General features: G+C 37.1%; 1 protein-coding gene across 1 annotated transcript in view; it reads left to right on the plus strand.

The window, feature by feature from the left end:
* The window catches only part of TMEM135 (transmembrane protein 135), a 191,596-nt gene that overhangs the window by 23,790 nt on the left and 143,062 nt on the right, over nucleotides 1-24,744 (plus strand). Inside the window, exon 4 of the mRNA XM_026077913.1 lies at nucleotides 18,854-18,887. Coding sequence (XP_025933698.1) covers nucleotides 18,854-18,887 — 34 coding nt within the window. The remainder of the gene's footprint in view (nucleotides 1-18,853; nucleotides 18,888-24,744) is intronic.

Here is a 24,744-nt window from a genome sequence, read left to right on the forward strand (position 1 = left end):
AAGACTGATTAGATGCTTTATAGTTCTAAGGAGGAGCATCTTTTCTAATATTTTACTGAACTATTTGGATTATAATTTGTAGTGTAGCTGTAAATTTGTGTGGCACTGGCATAATAATCCACCATGAGAAAGAAAAATGGCATTGAATAAAAACTGCAAACAAACTCAGCAATCTGCACTGTATTATGCAGCTGCTTTTCTATAAAGATGTAAATTGCACATCAGTATGTCCATGTATAATCTATTTTGTGATTATAAATTATGGTTATTCTGTCTGTGAAGACTAGTTCATTGGGGTCTGTGGAAAGGGCAGAGGAATGAAAACACAATTTTTTTGTACRCTTGGGGTTTTTACTCAAGAAAATCAGCATATATGAATCTTCTGTGATATTAGTAGAAGAGCACAAGTCATTATTATTAAATAATGTTTTGATATGAATGATTTATTAGATAATAATTGAGTTTAGAAACACAAACATGAAGATTTTTATTTGTGTTCATAAAATGTAGAATCATATTCTAACCCCTTTCTGCTGTAGGAGAAATTAAAATTTTGCCTTTTTCTGGTATTTGCAAGCATTGTGGGTTGTCTGTTAGGATTACGAGGAACTATCCTTACTGGCTAGTGCAGAAATTAGAAATTGCAGTGTGACATCAGTTAGTTGCATTGCTGGTATGACCGTTTCATGTTCTGAGAAATGCTAAGAAGGTACAGGGTTAAATCTCGGCCGATTTTGGCTGCTTGGTTATGTCATAAAATACCGTTCATTTTATGCAGGTATTACTCTGACCATCTTATTTCTTTTCCCTTTATTTATTGCTCTGACAAAGTTCCAGCTTGTGAGAGATGTTAAAAAAATGAAAAATTAAACAAAGAAATTATAGGTGTGCTACTGGTATGTTATATTTCTCACTTGAAAAGAAAACGTTCTTGTAAATAGAAAGTCCTGCCTTTTTCTGGAGATATGTATGCAGTTCATCAGAATATACATTTCTGTGATTCCTTTTGATGGTGTGGCAGTAGCCTCAGCATTTCAATCACTCTTAATGTGTATGCTATCATAATAACAATGGCTATTTTATAATAAATAGCCTCCTGATATGTGCACTTGCTCAAGTCTTCTTAAAATACTATAATTTTCTGTAGAGTTTCACTTTTCTACATCTTGTGTTAAAGAATAATGTACAATTATTTTGTCATAGAATTTACATTTTTTCTTTTAGCCTTTGACATTAAACATTGCCTTAGTATCTCTTTAAAAGTGTAGAAATGACTGTTATATTCATTTCACTAAGCTTCCTTAGTAAATGGTTGCATTAATTTTATTAAGGTTTGTATGGGATCATTTTACCAGTGTACTCCTCCTTTACTGCTATAGATGTTGTTTCAAGCTGTTTGAGGGGCAGTTGTTTTTGTGCTGTTTGTAATTTTGCAAAATGAATATTTTGTGTCTATTTTTTGGCTTCTTTTTGAAATTCACAGTTAGTTTGTTTATTTTCATTTATTTATTTATTTTTTAAACATCTATTAAATGGCATCACCAGGAATTGAACCTATAGATGAGGAGGAAAGCTGTGGCTTAGAATGAAAGACAGTTTTGTCTTGTTGTAGAAGCACTGAAACTGTTAGAAGACCAGGAAATAACTGAATATATTTGTTAAAATTGTTGTGAATGAAGCTGTTGAAATGTGATTTTAGGCTTTGAAGCCAATGTATTACTGGATATCTTACTAAATCGTTTGTACCTGACTGGTTTCCAAGACAAAGAAGTTTGGTAGTTCAGTCAGGAGCCGGTATTCGAGATGTCTGTGATTAAATAATCTCGAAGAAAAGGATGATGTTCTCTAAGTGTTTTGCAAACTTAGTAATGCTTCAAAAGCATTTAAGTTGTATTTTGCTAATAGCTAAATGGCAAACTTAACTTTGTTGGGTTCTTGTTTAAAATATAATGTATTAATGAATTTCAGAAACTATAAATAAAGCTTTAAAAGGGGACACAGGCTTTTAATGAAATTAATTGTCTTACTGCCTGGCTAACCATTTTACCATTTGCGCCCTATGTAAGTAATTAAGCCAAGGAAGTCTTAACTGCAACTACTGAAAAGCGCTGTAGGGACCTTCTGGGATTTCCCCTCCCACCCTTAGGCTGAATTAGTGTTTGCATACTGGCTGTTAACATTATAGCGGCGCCTGTCTCGTCGCTACATATAAAGTTGTGTCGCTGATGGTATTATAAAACCTGAGATTTAGGGCTTTTATAATTTGGTTGTAAAATCTTGCTCTGGGCTACTATTGGCAATGTGTTTTTAGTTGAAAAGTTTGAGTGCTTTTCATCAAAAAAAAGTTTAGTATACTGGACTCTTAGAAAAAYATTTGAAGCATCTGCCTTCATTTTAAAAGGGATACAGTGCAACAGTGCATGTTAATGGAGAACATCTATATATGTATATTTAGTGACCTTGGAAACAGAAATGTATTACCATATATTGCTTAGAAAAGTGACTGGCACATTTGTTTAAGAACAATGGAATCTCTTGCATTTTTGCAAATATTTGTATGTTTGTTCTTCTGACAGCACATTCAGTTGCCGTTTAGGATTCTTTGCTTGCCATAAATGCCTAAGTCTTTAGTCTAAATACATCGTAAAGTAAGAATGTGGCAGCATAGTAGTGGTTATAGGTATTGTATATACTGTAAATAAACACAGCTTTTTTGTGGTTTCTATGGATTTGTGCATTTAAATACAAATTTRTTGTTTTTTTTTTTTTATGGCAGTATGGTATATTTAGCCTTGAGATGACAATTCCTCTTTCTCAAAAGGTTTTACAGTTACTCAGATTGACATTGTATTGTAAGGAAGCCTATAAAGCACGGGGGGGAGGAAGGGAGGGGAGCAAAACAGGCAAACAAAACTCTTTTGGCGCAGCTGCTTGTTTTGCAAACTTTAGTCTTGCTTCCTACAGGTAAGAAATTGAGAGAGCGAGGTATGTTGTGGGATGACTTTTCCCCTGGGACCATTGTGGGCTTCAGGGTGAAGAAACCCAAGCTTGTACCACTCACGTGAGCGTTTTGTGTTGTGATCTGGCAAGCAGGGCTAGTAGGGAAACAAATTATTTTGGCGTTTCACTCCTGCAGAATGTTTATTACGCTGAAATATGGAGCCAAGATGTGGCAGTGAAGTAAAAAGAAACACTTTTTGTTTCCAAAACAAAGTATGCTCAAATGCATTGCACTTCAGCAACTGCTTTGGTGAAGGATAACAACTGAGAGATCTGTGTTTTTGTGCATTTGAAAATGTTTTGCTGCATGCTTTGGAGGCTGCTACAGCCTTCATCTTCGGTGCCATCCAAAAATAACCACAGTGCAATGCCTCAAACCTGTGCTTTCTGCTACACGGTTATTAGAGAGAGGGAAAACTCAGGTTTTCAAGGTTGCCTGGTGGTGCGGGAGGTGATCCGTGGAGCATACGGGAGGTCGTGCCCAGCAGGTAGCTCAGGGCTGGCAGCTCCTGGGGGTGTTTTTCAGGGGAAGCAGCATCTCTTGGCTCCCGCTGACTTTGGGCCTTAGTGGGGTGTAAAGGCTGGGACCTCTTGCCCAGCACAGGGCTAAAATACTTCTGATAATTATTGGCATATTTTTCTTTTTGAGAAATGGGATCACCTGGCTTCTGCTGTGTTTTTCCTGACATACTCAGTCTCCAGTTCGGGAACCCTCCCCGTAGTCTGGTGTCTTACACTACAGAGGAGATCAGTCTTTCAAGTGTATTTCCCTGACAGTCGTAACTTTTTTTTTTTGTGAACTTTGAACAAATTATGGTGTAATGAAATAATATTAACTTTGGTTGCTAATCTCTGGTCTGAGTATTATGGTGTTTTTAATCTGCCCTGTAGTATTTCAATAAATCCCTATCCTGAGTTGTTTGCTTTGCAACTGTTTGGCTAATTGTTATGAAGTTTACTTATCTTTGGGGATTTTACACAGATGAAACAAATTTTTTTGGTTAAATGATATTGGGTGTCTCAAAATTTTCTTCAGCTTCTTAAAAGCAAAAGTAACTATCATCTGCATTAATTTAAGAAGAAAAAAATTTGACTGTGGGGGCCAGATTTCCTCAAAGCCTAGAACAGGCTGAGGGATTCGTATGTATGGTGATGATTTATGTCTACAATTAGGCTGAAGGAATGCAAAGGTAGGGGCCAGTATAAATTCCGTATCTGAACTGCAGAATGACAAATTGTGATAGAGAAGTTTGACAAAACATATATCAGATAGTACAGGTAAAAACAAATGTATCGGCTAACGCAGTTTAATTATGATACTTTCCTGTCCCTTTTCTCCAAAATGCCTCACAGACTGCAGCTGTCACAAGTTATAGCAGGGTTATGAAGCAGTCCCGTGGCAAAGGAAAAGGATGTTCTTCGTAGGTCATAAAAAGATGTTATGTTACTGGCAAGATGTAAGCTATGTACTACATTTGTAAATGTAGCTGCAGAGTTAAAACCGCTTCATTTAATGAACTGTGGAAACCATTTTGTTCTTTATGCATTTGATGAATATGTGAGTTTATGTACCTTTTGCCACTTAGGCAGTTTTACAAGTCTCGAATTTTTATGTGAATGCTTAATTAGTAGGGAACAGGGACTTGGCTTTTTGTCTGAGGTTGGTTGTACCTACAAAACTCTATATATCTTAGAGGGAAATGTGCAGTCTGTGGCTGAATGTAGCTACCTTAGAGCTCCTGTGCCTGCTACCCGAGTGCCTCTGGCTTTGTGGTGGCAATAGTCCTTCCTCACTCACTCCTTTACTTTTTCGTTAAATTGCAAACGCTCTTAGGGAAGGAGCTTGTCTTTCTGTAAATATCTGATGCAGATTAATTATGGTGTGAAATTGCCCTATTACCATAGGTTCCTGCATTATATCAATACGTAAAATAAAACATTTTGTATTAGAAAGCAACTGTGAAATCCTTTTGCTGTTTTCTGACTCATCTTATATCACGTCTAGTAAATGATATGAAAAGACACTGTTTTGTCCAGTGATTTCTCTGCTAAAGGCTTTCTTTGAAAGGCCTGCGCCGCTTTTACACAGGTAAGCGTTATGGACTGCTTAGTCAGCCTCAGAAATGTTAATAGATCACTTTAATGGCTTTTGTGGTGTTCTAAATTTTAGCTGATAATAGTCAAAAAATTATGCTAGGGAAAAGCAACAAATGACATGGGATGTATTTAAAATCTTTGGAGTTATGAGGAAGTCTTTTTGTGGCTAGTTCATTAGAAGCTGGACGTGCTTCTTGAACATTTGAATGGCTGAGTAATGTAGGAAGACATGACACTGCCACATTTTGCAGATTAGGTTCATTGCTATGATGAGTATATTTGGATTGTTTCCTATTTTATTATTAWTTTTCCATTACTTTGGGCCATGAGGACTTTATATTTTGTGAACGGGTTTACAAACCTTATGTGAAATTAGCTTGCACTTGAAAATTTTGCTTAACATGCATAACTTAATAATAAGCAAGTTAACAATGATATTTCTGTCTCTCAGCATTTAAAGTCTTAGACTTATCCATTTCCAGTTTATCCATATGTCCAACTTGCTTTGCTATTTAGATGGGAAGTAGAACATTAAAAAAAAGTATTTTTTTCCAAATAGGTAAACATTAGTTGTGCTATTTTAAGTTGATCAGTAGAGATGTTAGCAGAATCATTTTTTTCCTGTTGTGAATAATAGCAACTTCTTTTAGGCAGTGTTCAATTCAAATAGAAATATTTTGTTTTAAGTTTCATTCTGCTGAAAACATCAAAATGTTACATGGAATGACAAGACTGGGTTGCTCCTCTGTCTTCAGGAGAAACAAACATATACTGCAGTATTTGGTGCCTAGCTGTGTAAAGTTTTTCTTAATATTATTGTTTTGGACTTCTGTGTGTTTTTTTTTTTCTTTTTATTACTGTACTGCTAATACGTAACAATTGGAATTTAGAAAATAAATCTGTGAACTACCTGAAACAAAATATGTGAACAAAGAATACCACCAGGCGTTCTACTGTAAAACAGAGAAAGGATTGTAAAAAAAGCTCTTGATGAACAAGACATAAGCTAGATGTACTAAAACCCAGATGGCATTGGGGCAAAAAAAAAAAAAAAGCTTGATTCTCTCCAAGAGGAGATTCATTCCATTCCTTTCAGAATGTGGGGAATTTCCTTCTCTCCAGGGGTTATGTAGGAAGTCTGTTTGAATGGCTTATTTTTAGGCGGCCACAGGTAGGAGAGAGAATTTTCTGTCCTTGGTAATCAGTCTAGTAGTGACTGAAGTTTTGGTTGTGTCCCTTTAAAGAGGAATCCTTATGTTTCAGACTGCCAAATTCAGAAGTCAGCTAGTAGATGATGGTTACTTTTGTATAAAAGTTCTTGAGATAAGGCTGTCACTTCTGTAGAGTCTTGATGATATGGAGAAGTGTGCTTTTCCCCGCTCTTTTGTTTTTTAATGTCTTAAGATTTTTGGAATATTCTGTGAATGTCAGAAGTAGATGGAATCTATAGGTAGCAGGAAGCTCAAGAGTTGGAAGATCGGAGGGGAAAAGAAAGATCCTCTCTCCCAGGCTGYGCTGTTCATTAGTCCTGCAGTCAGTCCATCCTTCAGCCCTGCCCTTTACTCTGGGTGGTTGTGTAGATGCACATAAGATGTAGGTAGGATCCTTATCCTTTTATAAGCCTTTCAAAAGGAAGGGCTCAGAGTTCAACACTTAAACTTTTCTAACCATCTAAAACTTGTGTTTCTACTTCATACTAGTCATCCCTTCCTTATCAGTGGAGTGAATCACCGTTATATCTCTTGGTTATAAAGGCAGTCTGGGTAACTGTCTTAAACTATATTTCGTCCATTTCAGATGGCAGAAGTTAGGCAAGGTGAATCTTGTATTTATGAACCAAACCAGAAGGAATATTGGGGATCAGTGGTCCCAGTCCCATGCATATATAGTCAATCAGTTCAGATTATAAACTAATGAGACCTCTGAAGAACCGTAACCATGTCTGCAGAAGTGTTCAGCAATCAGGTTGCTAGAATTTCTAGTCCGTAGCATTGGAGTGTTGGAAAAATGTGGTCCAACATGCTGTGTGGTCTCTGAAGTCTTGCCCAAGGTGGAAGAGCAGGAGAGCAGCTACAGCTTTATAGTCAACGATCTATTATCTGGGATAACAGAGGCAGGGAGAGTGAGAATACTGGGAGAACCTTTATAATATGTGTAATACTCAAGATGTTGGAGAATGTTTTACAAACATCTGGGTGGGTCTGCACAGACATGGTTTAGCTGACCTTTTTTTCTTAGTGCTGTTACAGTTGGGCTGAGCTGGATCATGCAGGACTCTTCAGGTGTGTTTGCTCAGTGGTCTCCAGTTCCCTGCTTTTCAGGAGGACTTATCAGCTCAGCACAGCACCAGATGTGAGGTTACTTCATGGAGAATGATGTAAAGACAGCACAGGCAGCATCTGTTAGGCTCGGGGCTATCTCTAGCAGCTTCACATGGAGCTAGCCTGGATGGGCAAAGGTCAGTGCTAAGGTCAGACAGAATCACCTGGGATCTATCAGAGTTTCTGCATAGTTAGCTCTTTTTGCACTGTTGCCTGTTATATCTGGTTTTGGTGCCAGTAAAAAGATAGGGGCAGAGTTTTTCCTGGATTCCGCAATATGATGAAAAAGCGGCTTGAATGTGGTAGTCTGTTTCTAGGACCAGACCAGAACCAAAAGCAATTTATGTATTGATGTGCCCGAGTCTGAATCTGTAGTCTAAATAGTATGACCATGAGTAATTGAGACTTCATTATGGTTAAAGTTGAATCCTTTTTCTATTCTAAAGATCACTTTTGGCAAATTTGGTTTTGAAATTTTCACTTTGTAGGCTGAGAATTAAAAAGTGATTTTGCTATCTGAGCATTAGCATGATTTTTTTACTTTGTTTTCTCATATAATGAAATAGGCTGTTACAGTCTTTTCTCAGGTATTGTTGAAATGCCTCCAGATAAAATGTTAAAATTCAGAATGTTGGTGAAGATTAAAAGTTTCTGCAAGACTGACTTGGATTAAAACAATAGAAACAGTGAACTAGTTGCTCTGTTCTGTATGCTCAGCACTAGGGTACAGGAGACACTCATTTGGACTCCCTTGACTTCAGCAAACGCTTAGTACATCTTCTATGTCTGATTGCTTGGATATAACATGCAGTATATAGATATACCTATCTATAGAATAATAGATATTTTGTTAATATGGAATAAACTTCGAATGCTGCTCAGGTGAACTGGCAATAGTGCTGGCTGATTTGGCAATTAAAAGCTTGACATTTACCTTGAGAGAGAACATCCATGCCTACTATGCCTCTGGTACAGTGGCCATAAGTCTTTGAGGGAACTTTCTGTCATAGGTTCCTCAGCTCTGCTCTTCGGATACTATTTTTAGATAGTACAGATGAGAAGAGCTTTAAAATCTTTGTTCCACCGTATGAAATGCACATGTATCCTGTTTCTGATCAGGGAATAACAAAAAAAAAACAAGCCAAACTAATCAACCTGCTCTAATTTCATAGTACCCTTAGACAATTAGCATATCACTATCAGACCTCTGAGTTCACCTGTAAATCCTCTGTGACTGTGGTGACTCTTACCTAAAGCCTAATTGCTCCCAGGGAGTTTATGTTGTTCTGAGCTCCTGCAGCAAGAGAAGTGGGGAGCTAGAAACCTAGAATGGTAATGTAATGACTTTCTGTATCTGACTAAGCAAGGGTTTTCTGTAGTGAAGATTACTGAAGTGCACTGTGGTTAGATATCTTGCTCCCCATCCCCCGGGACACTAAAAAGACACATTTTATTTCCTTTAACTCCTATGAATTGCATATTGTTTCTTCTGATCAGATGACCTCCATTCCAGACTGAAGCTTTTTGATAAAGTAAGCATGTACTGTTAAAATCTTCCCCTAGAAATGGCCTGTCTGAAAAGCAGGAAAAGCAGATTCTGCAGAATTAAGGGCAAGCATAAAACAAGTCTCATGAATTTGGGCTGGTACTTGTCATTATAATCCAGACTGGTCCTGCTTTGGTAAAAGGCTGAAACGGTTTGGAAACGCTGGTAGTAGAACATCATTTTGCATACTTAAAGAAACTTGTAGCTGCACTGTCTTGCCAAAACTCTTGCATGGTTAGTGCTTTGGTTGTGTTGTCGATCAATAATATGTTTGGTTTTTTTTAAATTTAATATGTTAAGCAAACTATATTTGTTGCTTCAGGTATTTTGGAAAGGGCTTATTTCTGGTCACAAATACAGTGATTGTAATGGTACCCCTCTAAGGAGAATGTTAGCTCCAAACATGCAAACAACAGTAGCTCCTAGTTTAACAGACTAGAATAAGAGCATTAGGCTGCTTAAGTCTTTTGAAATAGATGAAGATCTGGTGATTTGAGGAGCTTATTGAAAAACTTGTGCTTCTCAGCCTGTGGCGCAGAAAGTGTGTTGGGGCCGAAGGTGGGGAGCGGAAAGCAGCTGCTGTGGAAGCCCCTGGAGCTGCATCTCCGGAGCTGCCGGGGGCTGACGTTGGGGAACCCCGATAGCCCCTGATGGGGTATGTGTGCAAAGCCAGGGAAGATCCCACATCTCTTCAGCATTGCAGTTTCCATGCTATCTTGCTTTTCTTCCTAATTTTCATTAATAACCCATCCTCTGATGGCCTCTATTTGCCATGAAGCAGTAGTGACTGCTAGTGCAAAATACATAGAAGTAACTGCCCTCTCTTGCTGAGGATCCCCCAAACAGTTTTGCTTGAAAAGTGTTTGCTTTCCTTAACCTCTATGCATACCTTCCAGATAGAGTGGCCAAGCAGCCTACGTTGTATTGTGATTGACAGGGTGCCCAGAAAAGAACTGGGTGTTTTCTATTTGGTTGATTGAGCTGATGATAACAAGTCTGTATTACTATCAACAGTCCAAAAAAATTGTTTTTTTGTTTTGGTCTCATTTAATGCTATATAGGCCTTCCATACCAAGTAACATTCATATTTGAAAAAATTACTTGAAATCCTTTGTTTCTTTTCCTGAGATTTAATTTGTTATTCTTTTGTTATCTGCTAGTCATTCCTTTTATGAGACTAATAAGATTTTTGGAATCTGAATTTTATCTCCTCATGAAATCTTGTGAGATTAAATCACGCTCCAATTAAGAGGTTTTGTTTTCCCTCTGCAGGTCAGCCTTTGTTTTGACTCCAGCTCTGTAGATGCTAGAGAAAAAGTGGGAGAGGAGGAGGAAAGGAATAGTGAAAGAAAATCTGTATAAAATTAGAGTATAAAACAGTTCAAAAATTAAACTATAGATGTTATCTTGTGGTGTGCTAGCTGAAAATTCAGTAAGAATTATTGGTGCTAATTTAACTGGAATGTATTACTGTAAATGTATTTTCTTTTTGGCTTTTGTCCCTTTCTAGTTTTCTCATACCCTTTCTTTGGCATATGTTCAAATCATAGATCATGTTGAGTTTAATTTCTTTCMTTTTCAGAATAACAAATTCTGAGTATCTGGAAGAAAAAATAACTGTTTTGCTTAACATGTAACATGTTCAAAGCAAACATTTACAGTTTTGAGCAGCTTCGCTTTCCTGTTTTCCCAAACTGTGAAATGTCTTTTTCCTCCTTTAAACAAAAATTTTGAAACAAATTTTTATAAAAAAAAAAAAAGGCTGTGGTTCATTAAACTGTGTCTTTGGATGTGAAGATATGTGCTTGAACATTATCTTTTTGTGAAAGACTTGCTACCAGTATTTACTAAGCTCAAAAAGTAATCGTTTTTGTCTTTCAAAAACTCGTTGCTTAGGTCTGTTTTCATAATTTTCTGTATTATTTTGAAAGCTTATCTGTTCCTGCTGATTTTAAGTGAACTTTTGCACCAGGGTTTCACTGCTGGCCTCCAGCTGTCAGTAGGAAATTGGTGGGTGTGAGAGATTAACGATACCCTAAACATAATCTGTAGTACTTTTGTTATTACAGGGATGCAATCGCAGCTTCAGATCTATAGTTGGTTAGCTTTTGGTGTCAAGCTGCTACAGAGCAGAAAAACCCCTTAATTCTGCCTTTTTTTTTCCTTGAGAAACCTGTGATTTGTGTGTGTGATTTAGTTCTGCAGGTTGTAAAGCGGTGTGTTTTACAGTGTGTTGGGGGGGGGGGGGGTTCTTCCTGTTTTTGCAGACCACAAATCCTGTCTGGGGAGCCATTACAAACTATTATGTTAGCTTCTTAGTTTATGTTCAGAAATTAAAGCCAGAGTTAACTCCTCCTTTCTTCCCTTTTCTAAAAGGTAATGTTTTCAAATTTTACTGTAGTAAATTGGGTTGACAAAAGTTGTGTGTTGTTTTACTAAAAAGTAAACTTGCACTCCATATCTACCTTTGAATCCGCTGATTCTTTTGAAAGTACTTTTATTTGGGATTTCTTAGACTTTTAGAGAATAAGAAAAATGATTACCGTTTAAATTAAGGTGATAACTGTCAGAATGTGCAACAGACCCAATAAGTAGTGGTATATGTATGAGACTCAAACTTGAATTTGTAGGAAACTTGCCAAACATATTTCTTCCTCAAGGTGACCATCACTGTATTAAGCCATAGGTAGTTCAAATCTTGTCTTACAGGTCACAAGAAAAGTAAGTTTGACTTGTCTCATTCTAGGACCTATTCGCTCTCACATCAGATCTTTTGGTCTGACAACACTAAGAATTTTTTCCCGAGTGAAACATATGACTGGGATGATAGGAAGGTGGCATTTGGACTGGGGGTTCAGTTAGAAAACGTTACAGCTAAGCTAACACTATACTTGTCTTAGTAGGTTTTTTTTTATTTCCCCCCCCCCAACTGTAAAATGCAGTATATGTGGGGAGAAGCCTAACCTGTCAGTGAGGGCTGTTTAAACAGAGAACCTGTTTCTTAATTTCATGCATAAAGATGCTGCTTTATGCATCTTCGTGTTGCTTCCAGCCATCTCTGCAGCCGCCTGCGGCTATATGCTGGGTCGGCAGTAGCTGTAGCAGGTTATGGGGCCTGGATATAATGGCCCCAATCTGTACCTTTTTCTCTCTCTCTTGTGTGATTTTACTGGCTTATAGCTATAGCTAACACCTAGAGCTGTTCTAACTGAAAGAGGTGCCTGTTTACTCAGTTTATGCGAGTTGTGTGCATGATCGTATTCATTTTGCTGTAGTCGTTTCCTGGTATTTGTGACTTTTTCACCTATTAGTTTTGACCAAGAAGAATACGATCATAAAAAGCACAGAAGACTGATGAAAGAAGTGCAGGTATAATAATTCCAATATATGTAATTAGTCATACTGAATGTTTAGATTTCCAGTTGTCTTCTTTGAAAAGTTTGTGGTTTGACTGAAACAAGGCAATAGAGAAAACAATGTTTTAAACCTCATATTGCCAATAAAGTTGGTGAGAAAACCACAGGAACTGGAAAGCTGTGTATTAGGTGTATATGATGAACAAGGCAAAAAAACCCCCCCAAAAACAAAACCCTATGAAAGTAAAAATTCAAACAGAGGAGTGAATATTGAGAGGTAAATAGATTAAAAAGCATAAGCATGTTTTAAGGGTTCATCCCACCTTCAGGCAAAGGTATCTTTTTTAGCTTAATAACAGCTCTATATTTAAGGTAAACCATAAGTGTATTTAAGGAAGACCATAAATGTTCGTGGTAAATAAGGAGAGAGGACTGACATTAAAAAAAGAATCATTCTCATCTCCAACGAAATACTAGGGCAATGAGTAGGAAAAATACACCTTGGTTGTGTTTTTTTTTAATTAATATTTTGTATGGTTTCCTATTACCTTGAGCCAAAGCCCTCACTACTTGTGAGAGTAAAGTTATTTGAATTTTTATAAAGCATCAAACTAAGCAAGAAAACATTCTTTAGCAAACTGCTACACAAACAGTGTATCGGCATGTAGACTTGGACAGTTGTCATTGCTTCTATTGAAGTGAATCGGATTTTTACCACACATGTATGGAGAGTCAGAATGTGGCTTCAATCAAATATGTTTCCAGAATTTACAGTGTTTATTTCAAAATAGAAATATCCTGGTCCCAGGAAGATGAATTCGAAGCGCCACTGAGAGTGGTGCTTATTGGTTTCTTTGACTTTGAAATGCTATTGATTAAACAAAGAGCAGTAAATATTTAATCTGCTTTTTATTTCCTGTGTTTTCATTTCAAGTCTGTGTTGGATATTTGTTTATATAATTTAATAAGGATTTTGGTCACTTGATTTCTAACAGTGAAACTTTTTCTTGAAGTCCTCTAACGCATTTAAGTGTGTTCGTGAATCAGAAGAAAGTATTTTGAAACACCAGGGTTAATTTGAAACAAATATCATGATTTAAATTTAAAATGTTAGTTAAATAAAATACTGGATGGCGAGTCTTAAGCTGTTTTGCTTCCAGTAGTCTCCTGAAATGTTTATTCCACTATCTTAAAAGATGTAATGTTATCTTATGACATATGATCAGGCAAATATTGAGGAGGAGTTCAGTGATGCATGCTACCGTGTATCTGATACTGGTGCAAGTTTTGTTGGACTGTTGTCTCCCCGAGTTGTTCATAGGTTAAGATGAGTTCTGGAAAAGTTGGGACAGTTTCAGAAAAGAGCTGTGAGTATGATTAAAATCTTAGAAAACATTGTAATTGTGGARAAAAACTGAAGGAGCTTAGTTTTAATTTAAGAAATGGTATGTGGGTAACTTGGATGGACTCTCAGTAGTCTTGCAATGGAGGCAAAGATGTAGGTAATTTCAGTGCCTGGGCAGATTCTTGCCTAGAAGTAAGATGCAAATTATTAAGGTAAGTAGCATTAGAATAATTTATCAATGACTGTGGTCACTTCATTGGAAATACTTAAAAACAAGTTTGTTTTTTTTCTTCCTGTTTGTATCTTTATACACATATACGCTCGCGCACACAGGTGCGTACACACACATTATATATTAGAAAAGATGATTTGTTCAAACTAATTTCTTATAGAAAAATGTATGTCTTACGTTATTCAGGAAGCCAGATGAGCTTAGTTATCACAGTGGTCTCTTCTGATTTTATAATCTGTGAAGAAATCATGTGGTAATATTTTAAAGTGGCTTTTCACCTTTTTTTCCATAGAATCATAGAATCATTCAGGTTGGAAGGGACCTTGGGAAGTCATCGTGTCCAGAGCCCTGCTCACAGCAGGATCAACACTGAATTCAGACCAGGTTGCTTAGGGACTCGTCCAAGCGGGTTTTGTAAAGCTGTGAGGACGGAAAGCCGACAGCCTCTGTTCAAAGCTTGACTGTCCTTATCATTTCCTCAAGTCACGTTGAACTCTCCCGTCTGTTAGTTAATGGCGGTTGTTTCTCATTCTTCTGCTGTGCGCCTCGATAGGAGCCTGGCTCTGTCGTCTTAGTAACCCCTCATAGGTATCGGACGGCTGCTGTCCTCATGGGGCAGGAGCTCCTGTCCCGCCGTCCTGGTGGCCCTCTGCTGACCTCGCTCCAACTCATCCACGACTTCATTGTATCGGGGAGCCGAAACTGGATGCAGTCTTCCACGTGTGGTCTAATGAGTGCCAAGTAAAGGGGATTAATCGCTTCCCTTGACCTCCTGCCTACACTTCTCTGCATGCAGCCCAGTATGCTGTTAGTCTTCCTTGSTGTTTTTATGCTATAGTGTTTGTTTATTTATTTATTTTTTATTAAACAGAGTTGTTTTAGACTCTTTCCTCTGGGCAGTACAATCACAAGAATATGTGGTTCTCTGTTGAGCTTTATAGGCCATAGTTTGAGAGCTGTTGCTTTTAGATTTTGGTCTGAATATCACCAAATTGTCAGAAAAGAAAATTTTATCAAGTAGAACCTTTCTTTGAGGAAGGCATAAATGATGAAGAAGGGAACTATTTTATTTATTTATTTTTATTTTTTGGAAATGTGCTCTGTTGCAACTTAAATAGAAAAAGTGAATCCAAAAAATTGGAATTGTACAGTAACAGATGACATGAGCTCTGTTAAGTAAGTAAATTCTGAGACTTGGCTTGCTTAGTCCTCTGACAAACATACAAGAAAGTTCATGTGAGAGTGTGAAGAGGAAATAATTAGGACAAACAAAAGGAAAAGTGATAAGCACTGCAGCGTTATGATACTTTAAACAGTACTTCAAAAACTTGATTGCTTTCATCCAATCCCCCCTTTCAGGTGGAAGATATCAGGCTTGTTAAAACAAATCTTTTTGAAAAAGTGTTCAGCTCTTTAAGTTACCAAAGCAGATTGGCAGAATGGAACAGGGCACGCCATTACATCTCTCCTCCCATAGATGCAGCTCTTTTGGATGCTGATTTGCTWCCCTGTTCTAGTTCAGTGTTGGTCAGCCTTTCATGAATTGTGCCTTGAACTTGGATTTTTCTTTCCCAAATTAAAGATCGCCTACATCATTAGAAACTGAGCAGGATGTGGGAGATACTGCCAGCCAAAGAGGTGAGAGGGAGGTAGTGAAAGGCAAGGACTGGGAAGTCCTATCTTCCGTCAGTGCCTTTCTCAGAATACTGTAACTTGGCACACAAAGCTGCATTTAAAATTTGCTTGTTTAGCATCTTCAGCACTTTTGGTGACCCTCTGAAGTCTAACACTTTGTCTTTCTTGATGGTGAGATAAGTTCCTTCTCGGTAGTTGTGCTAAGATGAGATGAAAATCTTAGAGCTGCTTCTGAAAGAAAATAGCATGAGTCAAAAAAGAAAGCATGGAAGAGTAAATGATGATAAGGATTTGTGTGCATTACCTTGAGCTTTTCCTTAGTGACCTTGCCTGACCATCACTGGTGAAACTACCTGCTGATGCAGATGTTCCGGTGGTTAATGTCCAGCACTGGTTCATGGACTGTTTGGGGTGAAATGTCAGCATTTTCTCAGTATCTGTAAAAATCCCCAAAGCAGGTAATTATACATGGTTAAGTGATTATTTTTGTTATTTAATTATTTCTTACTTTTGTAATACTATTTCTCAGTTATATTCTTCTCTTATTTACCAGCTGCAAGTTTAATGCAGTCCTTGAGTTGTATCAGTGACCCTTTTGTTTGGACTAATTCCATCTTTCTGTCCTGTTTTCCGTCAGTTGTCATTGTTACAAAATAGTGCAACATTTTCTGAACTTCCACCCACTTTTTTAACAGTTGAGTTCACAGTTAGGTTAGGCTTGCTGGTTCACATTTGCAGTGGGACAGGAAGAGTCCTTTTTTCAGAAACACAGGACTATTTAAATCTGTCCCAAAATTAATTTGGAGGAAGAAAGCTGTTTTTGCATGGAGTTAGACAAGACCTCTTCCAGCAGTAAATACAGACAGACTTGCTGCAGGCACTTTCGGATGATGTCATCTAGCTGCTTTCTGTATTTTCAACTCAGGAAGTTATTTCCTTGTGCACGCTGGATGTCTGAACATTTTCCCTCCTTCTGACTATTTCTCATATCAGTCTTGCTGCAGCTGCACTGTAGCTTCTAATTTTTTTCCTTCCTCTTCTCTAGCCCCTTTTCCTTTCTTTGTCTTTGCAGTTGGCAGGTCACATTTTATGCTTAGCTCTTATTTTGGTCCCTTACAGCTAAAACTTTGTTAGAGCAAGTTCCTATTTTACMTTTTTAGTACTTATAATGTGGTGTAACCCAATTTCAGTGGGAGGCTATAACGCCCTGCATGCCTGTCAAAGAATGCAGGGGAGAACCACTATGTAAATTATGTGTACATATAATAATTGTGTTATGTAACACACAAAATAACTGTAAACATACACATTATATTCTTAAAGCTGTATCTGTCTATTCTGTCATTCTGTAGCTGGTGGTAGCTTCTCTCAGTTAAGCGTGTTACTGCAGGATGCTATTAAAGTTCTAACACTTTCCAGAATATTCAAAATGCATTGAGTTAATGGTTTAGCTCACATGAAAAAATTAAATTCTGGTATTTCCAAAAAGCTGAGTATTTGGATATTTAACCTAAATTTCTAACACTATTGCAGGAATAACTCCAAGAGACATTAGACATCCATTTGTTTTTCTTCTGAGGACAAACTAAAATAGAACTTACGTTATGTAGAAATGTATTGGCTGCCGCTTTGGTAATCAGAAGGGTCAGGACAACGATATTCTTTTGTCATCTGAACGGGTTGCAAGATTAGATGATCAACGTTTGTGGACCGGCTTGAGAGCTGGGTTCACACAAGGTGAGTTGTTACCACTTCCTGGTCAGCAGGAGAATGTCCTATTCTGATGCTTTGTTACAAGTTGTAGAGGTCTCTTTCTGTTAATGTTTACAGACCCTACTTCCTATCTTTTTGTCTCGTGTGTGCCCTGTCCTCACCAAGTCTTTAGATTCAGGCTTCCTTTTCCTGGGTCTCCGTGCTAGAATCTTGGTTGTAGTGCCTGTCACGACTGGTACTAGGTGGAGAAGGTATATGAAGGGGGGCTCCGTAACTCAACTTCAAAGTGGTGTGAAAGCACTAAAGCTTCTAAGTGGAATATATCCCTTTACCTTAGATATCTGCTGTGAAAAACCTTGATGTGGATGCTTTGCATGGCAAAGTTGCACCTGAGCGTGGGGTGGGGGTCATATATCAGAAAATACTGACTAGATTTTTTTTTTATTGTTGTTGTTTTTTTGGGGAGGGGGGAGTGTTGGTTGATTGATGCCTGGAAACTGCACAGTAGGAATTCTGCTATTTCCTACTACCTCTGATTTTTGTTTTGCTTGCTCGTAGGACTGAAGTGATTCCAAGATAAATTCTGTTAATGTACAGTTCTCTTAAGCGCTTTAGGAACGCTTAGAAATTTAGAAACTTGTGACCGAGTGGAACATACAAACCTGGACTGTTCCATYGTGTAATAGTGTAAAAATACTATATAGTATAAAATTGTGTGTGTATATATATATATAATAGTATAAAATACTATTCATGTAATAGTATAAAAATTGTGAATGATATGAAGACAAATATATGTTCAGGTTATAAACTGATTTCCATACTGAGTAACCTTAATGGTTAGATATAGGATAGCAGAGTGGCAGTTGGTGAGCTATGATCTGAGGTATATAGAGAACGCCTTTAAAAAAAAAAAAAAAAAAAAAGGAGCGGGGAGGGGGAAGATCCCAAAATACTTGAGTGAAAGCTGGAAAACAGTGGCAGCTATGCCAGGCCACTGTTGGCATAGTGACTCTCAACTATAAAAAGGCCATACTGATTTGAGCCAAGACTTTTGCTTCATCACTCTTAGTAGAAAGCACTTTTCATGACAATGCAAGCAGAAGGGGTAAAGCACCCTGAATTACATAGCACTTATCGCAAAATAAAAGCCTACGCACCAGCAACTTTCTGTATGTTCACAACCTAACTTAACCCATAGCCCCTGTTTGTATGCTTCCATTATCATGAAAAGTGTTTTCAGCTGAGAGTGCTGAAGCAGAAATCTTGGCTCAGGTCAGTTTGTGTGTAGGCTTTTACTTTGTGGTAAGTGCTCTGTCATTCAAGGTGCCTTACCCCTTCATGATGGCTGCCCAACTCACGTGCAGTAGTGTGTTACTATATATAACTTGTTCATGCAGTTCCTTGCTGCTTTGGATACTGTGCTATCAAGGTGCTATTTTGGTTTCATACTGCTTTTTTTACAGGGTGATAATGATTCATCTTCTATCAATACGTTATTTCCTAAACTCTCTTCTTTAATGCAATGCTCTGATGCTTAAAGTGTCCTTCCTTCAGTATGCAAGAAATGTTTAATTCAGTTACTAACTTTATCATTTTTGTTTATAGGAGAGGTCTGCTCACAATTTACATGGCCAATCAGGTAAGTAGTCCTTTATTTCAAGAATAAAAATATATAAGATCATTGGAAATGTGTCTTGCTTAAAATGGATTGATACTGAGATTTATTGCCTTTTTAATCCTTCCAGGATTTTTCTTTAAGAACTCTGTGTTAGTAGATAACTAGAATTATCTTAAGAGCAAATTTTGACAGTGGGTGTTTCAGAAGTAACTTTAAAGCAAAGGATGAAATGTAGTTCATTGCACTGTGCTTGAAATTTCTTGTATCACAGCCCCTAGAAAATGGATAATTTTTATGTCCCCTCAGTAGTAGAATAGCATCTGGTATTTAATGATCATTGTTTCTGGATGAGTATCCAACACTGTGTTTTAGTTTTATAGTTAATTTTTTTCCCAACTGATATCAAATACTGTACGTGCAAACATTTTTTTACCATGTGGTTATATCGATTTAAAATTTTTGGCATATTCCTTACATTCTCATTCAAATAAGTGAGTAGTAAATTTATATAAATGGTGCTTTCTACATTACCTTTTTCTGAATATATATTACTTGATCATACTTGTTGAGGAATTATGTTATTATTCTAAAAGATTTACCTTAAGTTTTTATAAAGCTTGAGTTGTGTAAAGAGTCATAGAAACTATTTAAAAAAAAAMCAAAGAAAAAAAAAAAGAACGAACTCAGAGCATGTGTTCTAGAATACTATATAAACTTATTGGGGCCCCAGTAGAATACTGGAAATTTAGAGCTCCTTCAAGATCCATGAGTAAAGGTGATGGTACAAAGGCAATGTATTACAGTACAGATTAGGGTAATAAAACCGAAGATAAAGMTCATACCTTCATGTCCATCCTTGTAAAGTCATTGTCGGTGACCATTGTAATTCTAAGGATTTGGGGGGTGGGAAGGCTTTTGGAGGTGATATTTTATGTATGTTAACAGGTAAATATTCTGGAAACTCCCTGTAAGCATCTGCAATACCAGTTAACAGTTTTTTCTCAAATTGTAGCATTTAATAATTTCTTTTAGCCAGGAGCTGTTTCTTGGTTTACTCTGTGTTCACATACTGCCTGTCAGTAAGCCCTACTCATGAGTGTCTGCATAGACGTCAAAAGTAAAGAAATTAATTTTCACCTTAAATTTTATTGGTGTTAGTACTTTTTAAAACTTTTTATAGCTACTGGACTTGGATACTTCATAGCCTGTACTGGGGGATTTATTTTCTTTCTAAAGCTCTTTTTTTTTTTTTCCTAATTTGAGAAGCTGATAAGTCCTTTTCTCTAATTAATTATATGTTCAGACCCTCAATAACACATGGGAACAAAGTTGAATTCCTAGAAGAATAGCTTAACTTTGGAAAGCTTCGTATTTTTCTTGAATTCAGAAGAGCAACTGCACAGAAACTACTAGCACAAGGAAGCATAGGTTACAAAGATGGTGATTAGTTGGACATGTCATCATCCTTTTGGAGTGGGGTTTTCAAGACAGGGGTGAATTAGATGTGCTTAGAAGAAACACCTTTGAGTATCCCAGTTCTGAGAAAGTTAGCACTGAATTATTTGGCAAAGACTTCGGTTTACACTGAGCTGTTATGTTCACAGCTCCCAAGTTCTGCATTACATGATGTTGGGCAGTGTCAGAAGGGAAAAGTCAGCTAATGTTACGTTTTGTGGAAGCCATTTGATGCCATGAACATGCTCTTCAGCATAATGGTTTATTTTTGTCATGAATCTGTGGTGAATTCAGAGCCACCGAGGGTTTGCTTGATAAACTCTCCTTGGTCGTGATGTACTTTCCTGGCTAGCAGAGTGTGTAACTACTGGAGATGCTTCCGTTTGTGTTGCTTTCATTTGATGTAGAGCTTTATATGCTTTGATAAATTTACTCATAAATTTACTGTGCGTTTAAAATATTTATTTCTCTTACCTGTAGATTGCACTCTGCCCCATTCTGAAAGCTGGCAAATTTTAATTTTTAATGATGATAACTAGATTTTAGACCTAGAATATAATCTGACTTAAGATAGTTGTTACGTAATGAAAATACAGAATGGAAGTGAAATGTGAAATTACACTGTTTTTCTTGCGCTCTATAAAACTAGTGTCAGGACCTGTTCCTACATTCTTTGAAMAAAGTATGTTCTGTTTTTGTGTTTCAGATTTTGCTAAAGTATGCTTTGCCKCCTGAGCAGTAATTGAGGCTTTTTGTATGATTCTTCATGTGTGCATTTGTCCTATTAGGCAGGAGGTAATTGTAATTACACTTATTGACTAGTGCTGCAGTGAATTTTTGTAGCCACGTTAGGGCTTTTAAAATTGGAAAACTTTATTTCTACTGTCTTGTTAGCAGTCATGGACAACTTGTGCTCTGGGATGAATTTACTCAGTGAAATGGGCATAGACGTATTAAAGTCTTTTTATGTATGGCTGCCCTTTCACGATAAAGAGGTGAAATGCAGCAGAATGTTAAAGCCAGGAGGTCTAAGCATTACTCTTGTTTTGAAAGGTGATGTCTTTACTGATTTTACTCTGGTGCTTAACAGAAACGGATGAATAAGTGTCCTAGCTCATCTGAAGGCAGTGAGCATAGATTTATGTGAAGCTGACCTCCCCGGTTGCATTTTCTTACTGCTTACACAATAAAATGACAGATTAAAAATAAGTTGTTTACACTGTATGGAAAAATTGAATGAAAGTGCTTTCTTAAACTGACTTTCTGCTAAACTGAGACTACTACAGCAATACACTTTTTTTTTGAGGTGAATTAGAACTAGAAATAAATACAGCAGTGAAGGATCTAAGTGATCTTAGTTTTGATATGCAGAATCTAAAATCAGCTTCTGAGCTCACTGGAAGACAGTCAAAGTTTTTTAGAAGTAAGTTAATACTCTTAGGCTCTAACATTGTTGAGAATGTGGGTTTGGGAATTTTTAACCAGTTGCGGTCTGAGAACTGACCTCTGTAATACCAAGGGGCAGAGTTACAGCAGTCAGCCCTGTAGACCAGAGAGAAATGTAGAGCCTTTCAAGTTCTATTTTAGATGGCACGTTAAAGTCAAGAAATTTCTAAAATCGTAAGTGGTGCATTGGTGATGAACATATAAGATGATCCTTCATGGACAATTTGAGATCAAAAGGAACTCCAAGATTCCAACAAAGGTGTAAAGTGAAATGCAATCCCTCAAGTTATTTCTATCTGAAAAGGTGATGATATTAATATATGAGCGCCCATAAACAAGAAATATAGCTCTTATGTTTCAAAACAGTTATGTCATACTTCATCATGAACAACTCAACACTTACGTTTTTGCTTCTTAAGCTGAAGAAGTCATGTCTTTGAATAAGGGCTTTTTGTGGTGAGAACAAAACAAAATTACATGCAGGATGAATGGCTGCCTTTAATATAAAGAGAAGTGCAAGACAGGAAGAGACTAATCTTGTCTGGGACCAATTTGATAAAACAAAATGAGAAATACAAATTTTGGAAAATTTGATGCGTTGTGTCACTGAAATGCTATGCCAAAGAAGCAGTTATTCTACCATATGCTGAACTATAAAGTGCATTCATTTCCTTTATCAGAGAAAAAGAAGGTTTCGCTACATGTTATGTTTGAAATTTAAACCTCATCATTATATCAAAGATTTTCTTTGTTTTTGTACTATGACTTTGACTGTATGATGTTACACTTACAAAATTGGGAATGTTAATATTAACAAGTTGATCTTGAAGGTCACGGGTTAAGCAATATAAGGATCAAGCATGAAATAAGGCAGCTGGATGGAAAAGACAGAGCAGTGTTGCTGGAGACTGGACTCTTGAGTGCACTGGAAGGAGGAGGGGTAGGAATCTGCTCCAGTCAGAGAGATTTAGGGAGTGGAAAGATACAGGCTCAAAAATAAGATGAGAAAGGTAGGAAGAAAAAGAGGCAGCAAAACAAGTAAAAACTAAAGATGAGAAGTTAAAATTTATTGTGGTGAAAGACATGAAGGGGTTGGAAGTGGGGTGATGTAATGGGAATTGGAATGTGGGAGTGCTACAGGTTTAATGAATGGAAGAAAGATGAGATGCAGGAAAGGTATAGTCTGTCCAACTAAAGCAGAGAGAAGACGACAAAGAAAATGATGGGTTTGCAAGGAAAGGAGGGGATGAATTTTGCTGCAGTTAACATGAGGAGAAATTTGGCAAGAGCCTGTATATAGAGAGATAGGGTATTACTGATATCCTGAATGTGGGAGCTGAAAAAGTTGTTGTCAGCAATTGCATTTGGATAAAATTTACACAGAAATCTGAATAGTTTGTGTTTTATTTAGTACCATGCTTGTGTTAGGTTGTCAGTGCATCTGTTGTTGATGGAACRTTGTACATAGGATGTTGTAAACCAAAGAAGAGCTATTGCCCTAAAATAAGGAATATGCAGCCATACTTTCCCTTTCAGTAGTGTTTAAAAAAAAAAAAAAAAGCTTGCACATTAAATATAGGTAATAATTAAGAGAAGTGCTGTGACAACAGTTGTGTGAGAGTGGAAGTCCTTCAAAATTTTGTACGCCCAAACTTGTGACATTTTTTGTAAAATCTCTGAGAACTGCTGTGGCTAAGTTAATAATGAAGCTGAGAGCCTACTTAAGTAGTTACTATGCCTTTTGGACATGCCAACTTCTTCCTTTTCCTATGTCTGTTATTATAGAAATACTGTTTCTTAATATTTCAAATCCAGTTAAGAAATAGTTGCTTAAAAATACTGTTCATGTTATGGAAATACTGAACTGAACAAGTTGATCAGATGTGTTCCAGTGGTGATGTCCTGCTTCTGTATATTATAGAGCACAAGTGATATAATTGAACAGAAAGTTTCTTGCTCTTTTAAAGTGGTCAAAGTAAATTCCCTCTTGAATTGTTCTGCAGTTACATAAACAGGACAAATCTGGGTTCATTTTGGCCATACCTTTGTTTAGCCCAACTATTCAATGCAAAGGAGGGGTGTTAGTTGTGCTCTTAAGGCTTGAAATATTTGTTCCAAAAGCAGGCTTCAGAATTGTGACATGTATTTAAAAAGAAATCCCCCAGGATCCAATGGAGAAATGAGTATCCAGTGCACTTCGGTCACAGCTTTCACTCCAGATATTTGTGTATTTTTTACAGGGTGGAAGTTCTTGTGATTTCTAAATCTTTATGCTTTCCAGTATTTAAAAAATCAAAACCACTAGTGATATATGGTACACATAAGCAGCAAAGTAGACACCAAGCTTGAAGTCCAGTGGAATGTAAAACATGGCTTAAATGTTTGAGTCCAATATCAATTTCCATAAACAGTAAATGTGTTATTGTTGTTTCATGCCTTTGCGGGTGAGGTGGACGGAGGGAAGGAAAGAGAGGTGAGATTTGCTATGACAGGAGAGAAAGCAACAACAGAAACYCGCTTTTAAGCTATGCTTTTGTTGATCCTGTAGTCTTTTTGCTGAAGGCAAATTGTTAACATTGTAAAGAAAGATGCATGCACGCCAGAAATCCTCTGACACTGAACATTCCTGAGTGATTTTTTTTCTCACCAGTTTATCAAGAGTTTTCTGTACAAACTTACAAATGTGTTTGAGTTGTTACGAATGTTTCAAGAAATCCCTTGTGCCTGTTGCAATTAAATGGAGGAGGATATTATGAAGAATAGAGATTGAAGGGTGTTTCTTTCTTGAGTAAGGTGCTGTTTGTCTTTAAAATCATGTTTCTGTCATGTTGTGTAACTTGTAACTTTTTGAGAAATCATCACCTAACGTTGTCCTATGCTATAGAACATTATGTAGCCGTTCAGAGATAGCCTTTAAAATACAAAAGTTTATCGTTTTTCATTGACAGTACTGTGTAATCATAGGAATTTGATATGT

The sequence above is a fragment of the Apteryx rowi genome, unplaced genomic scaffold (genome assembly GCF_003343035.1).
Source record: "Apteryx rowi isolate R43461 unplaced genomic scaffold, aptRow1 scaffold_468, whole genome shotgun sequence".
NCBI classification, from domain to species: domain Eukaryota; kingdom Metazoa; phylum Chordata; class Aves; order Apterygiformes; family Apterygidae; genus Apteryx; species Apteryx rowi.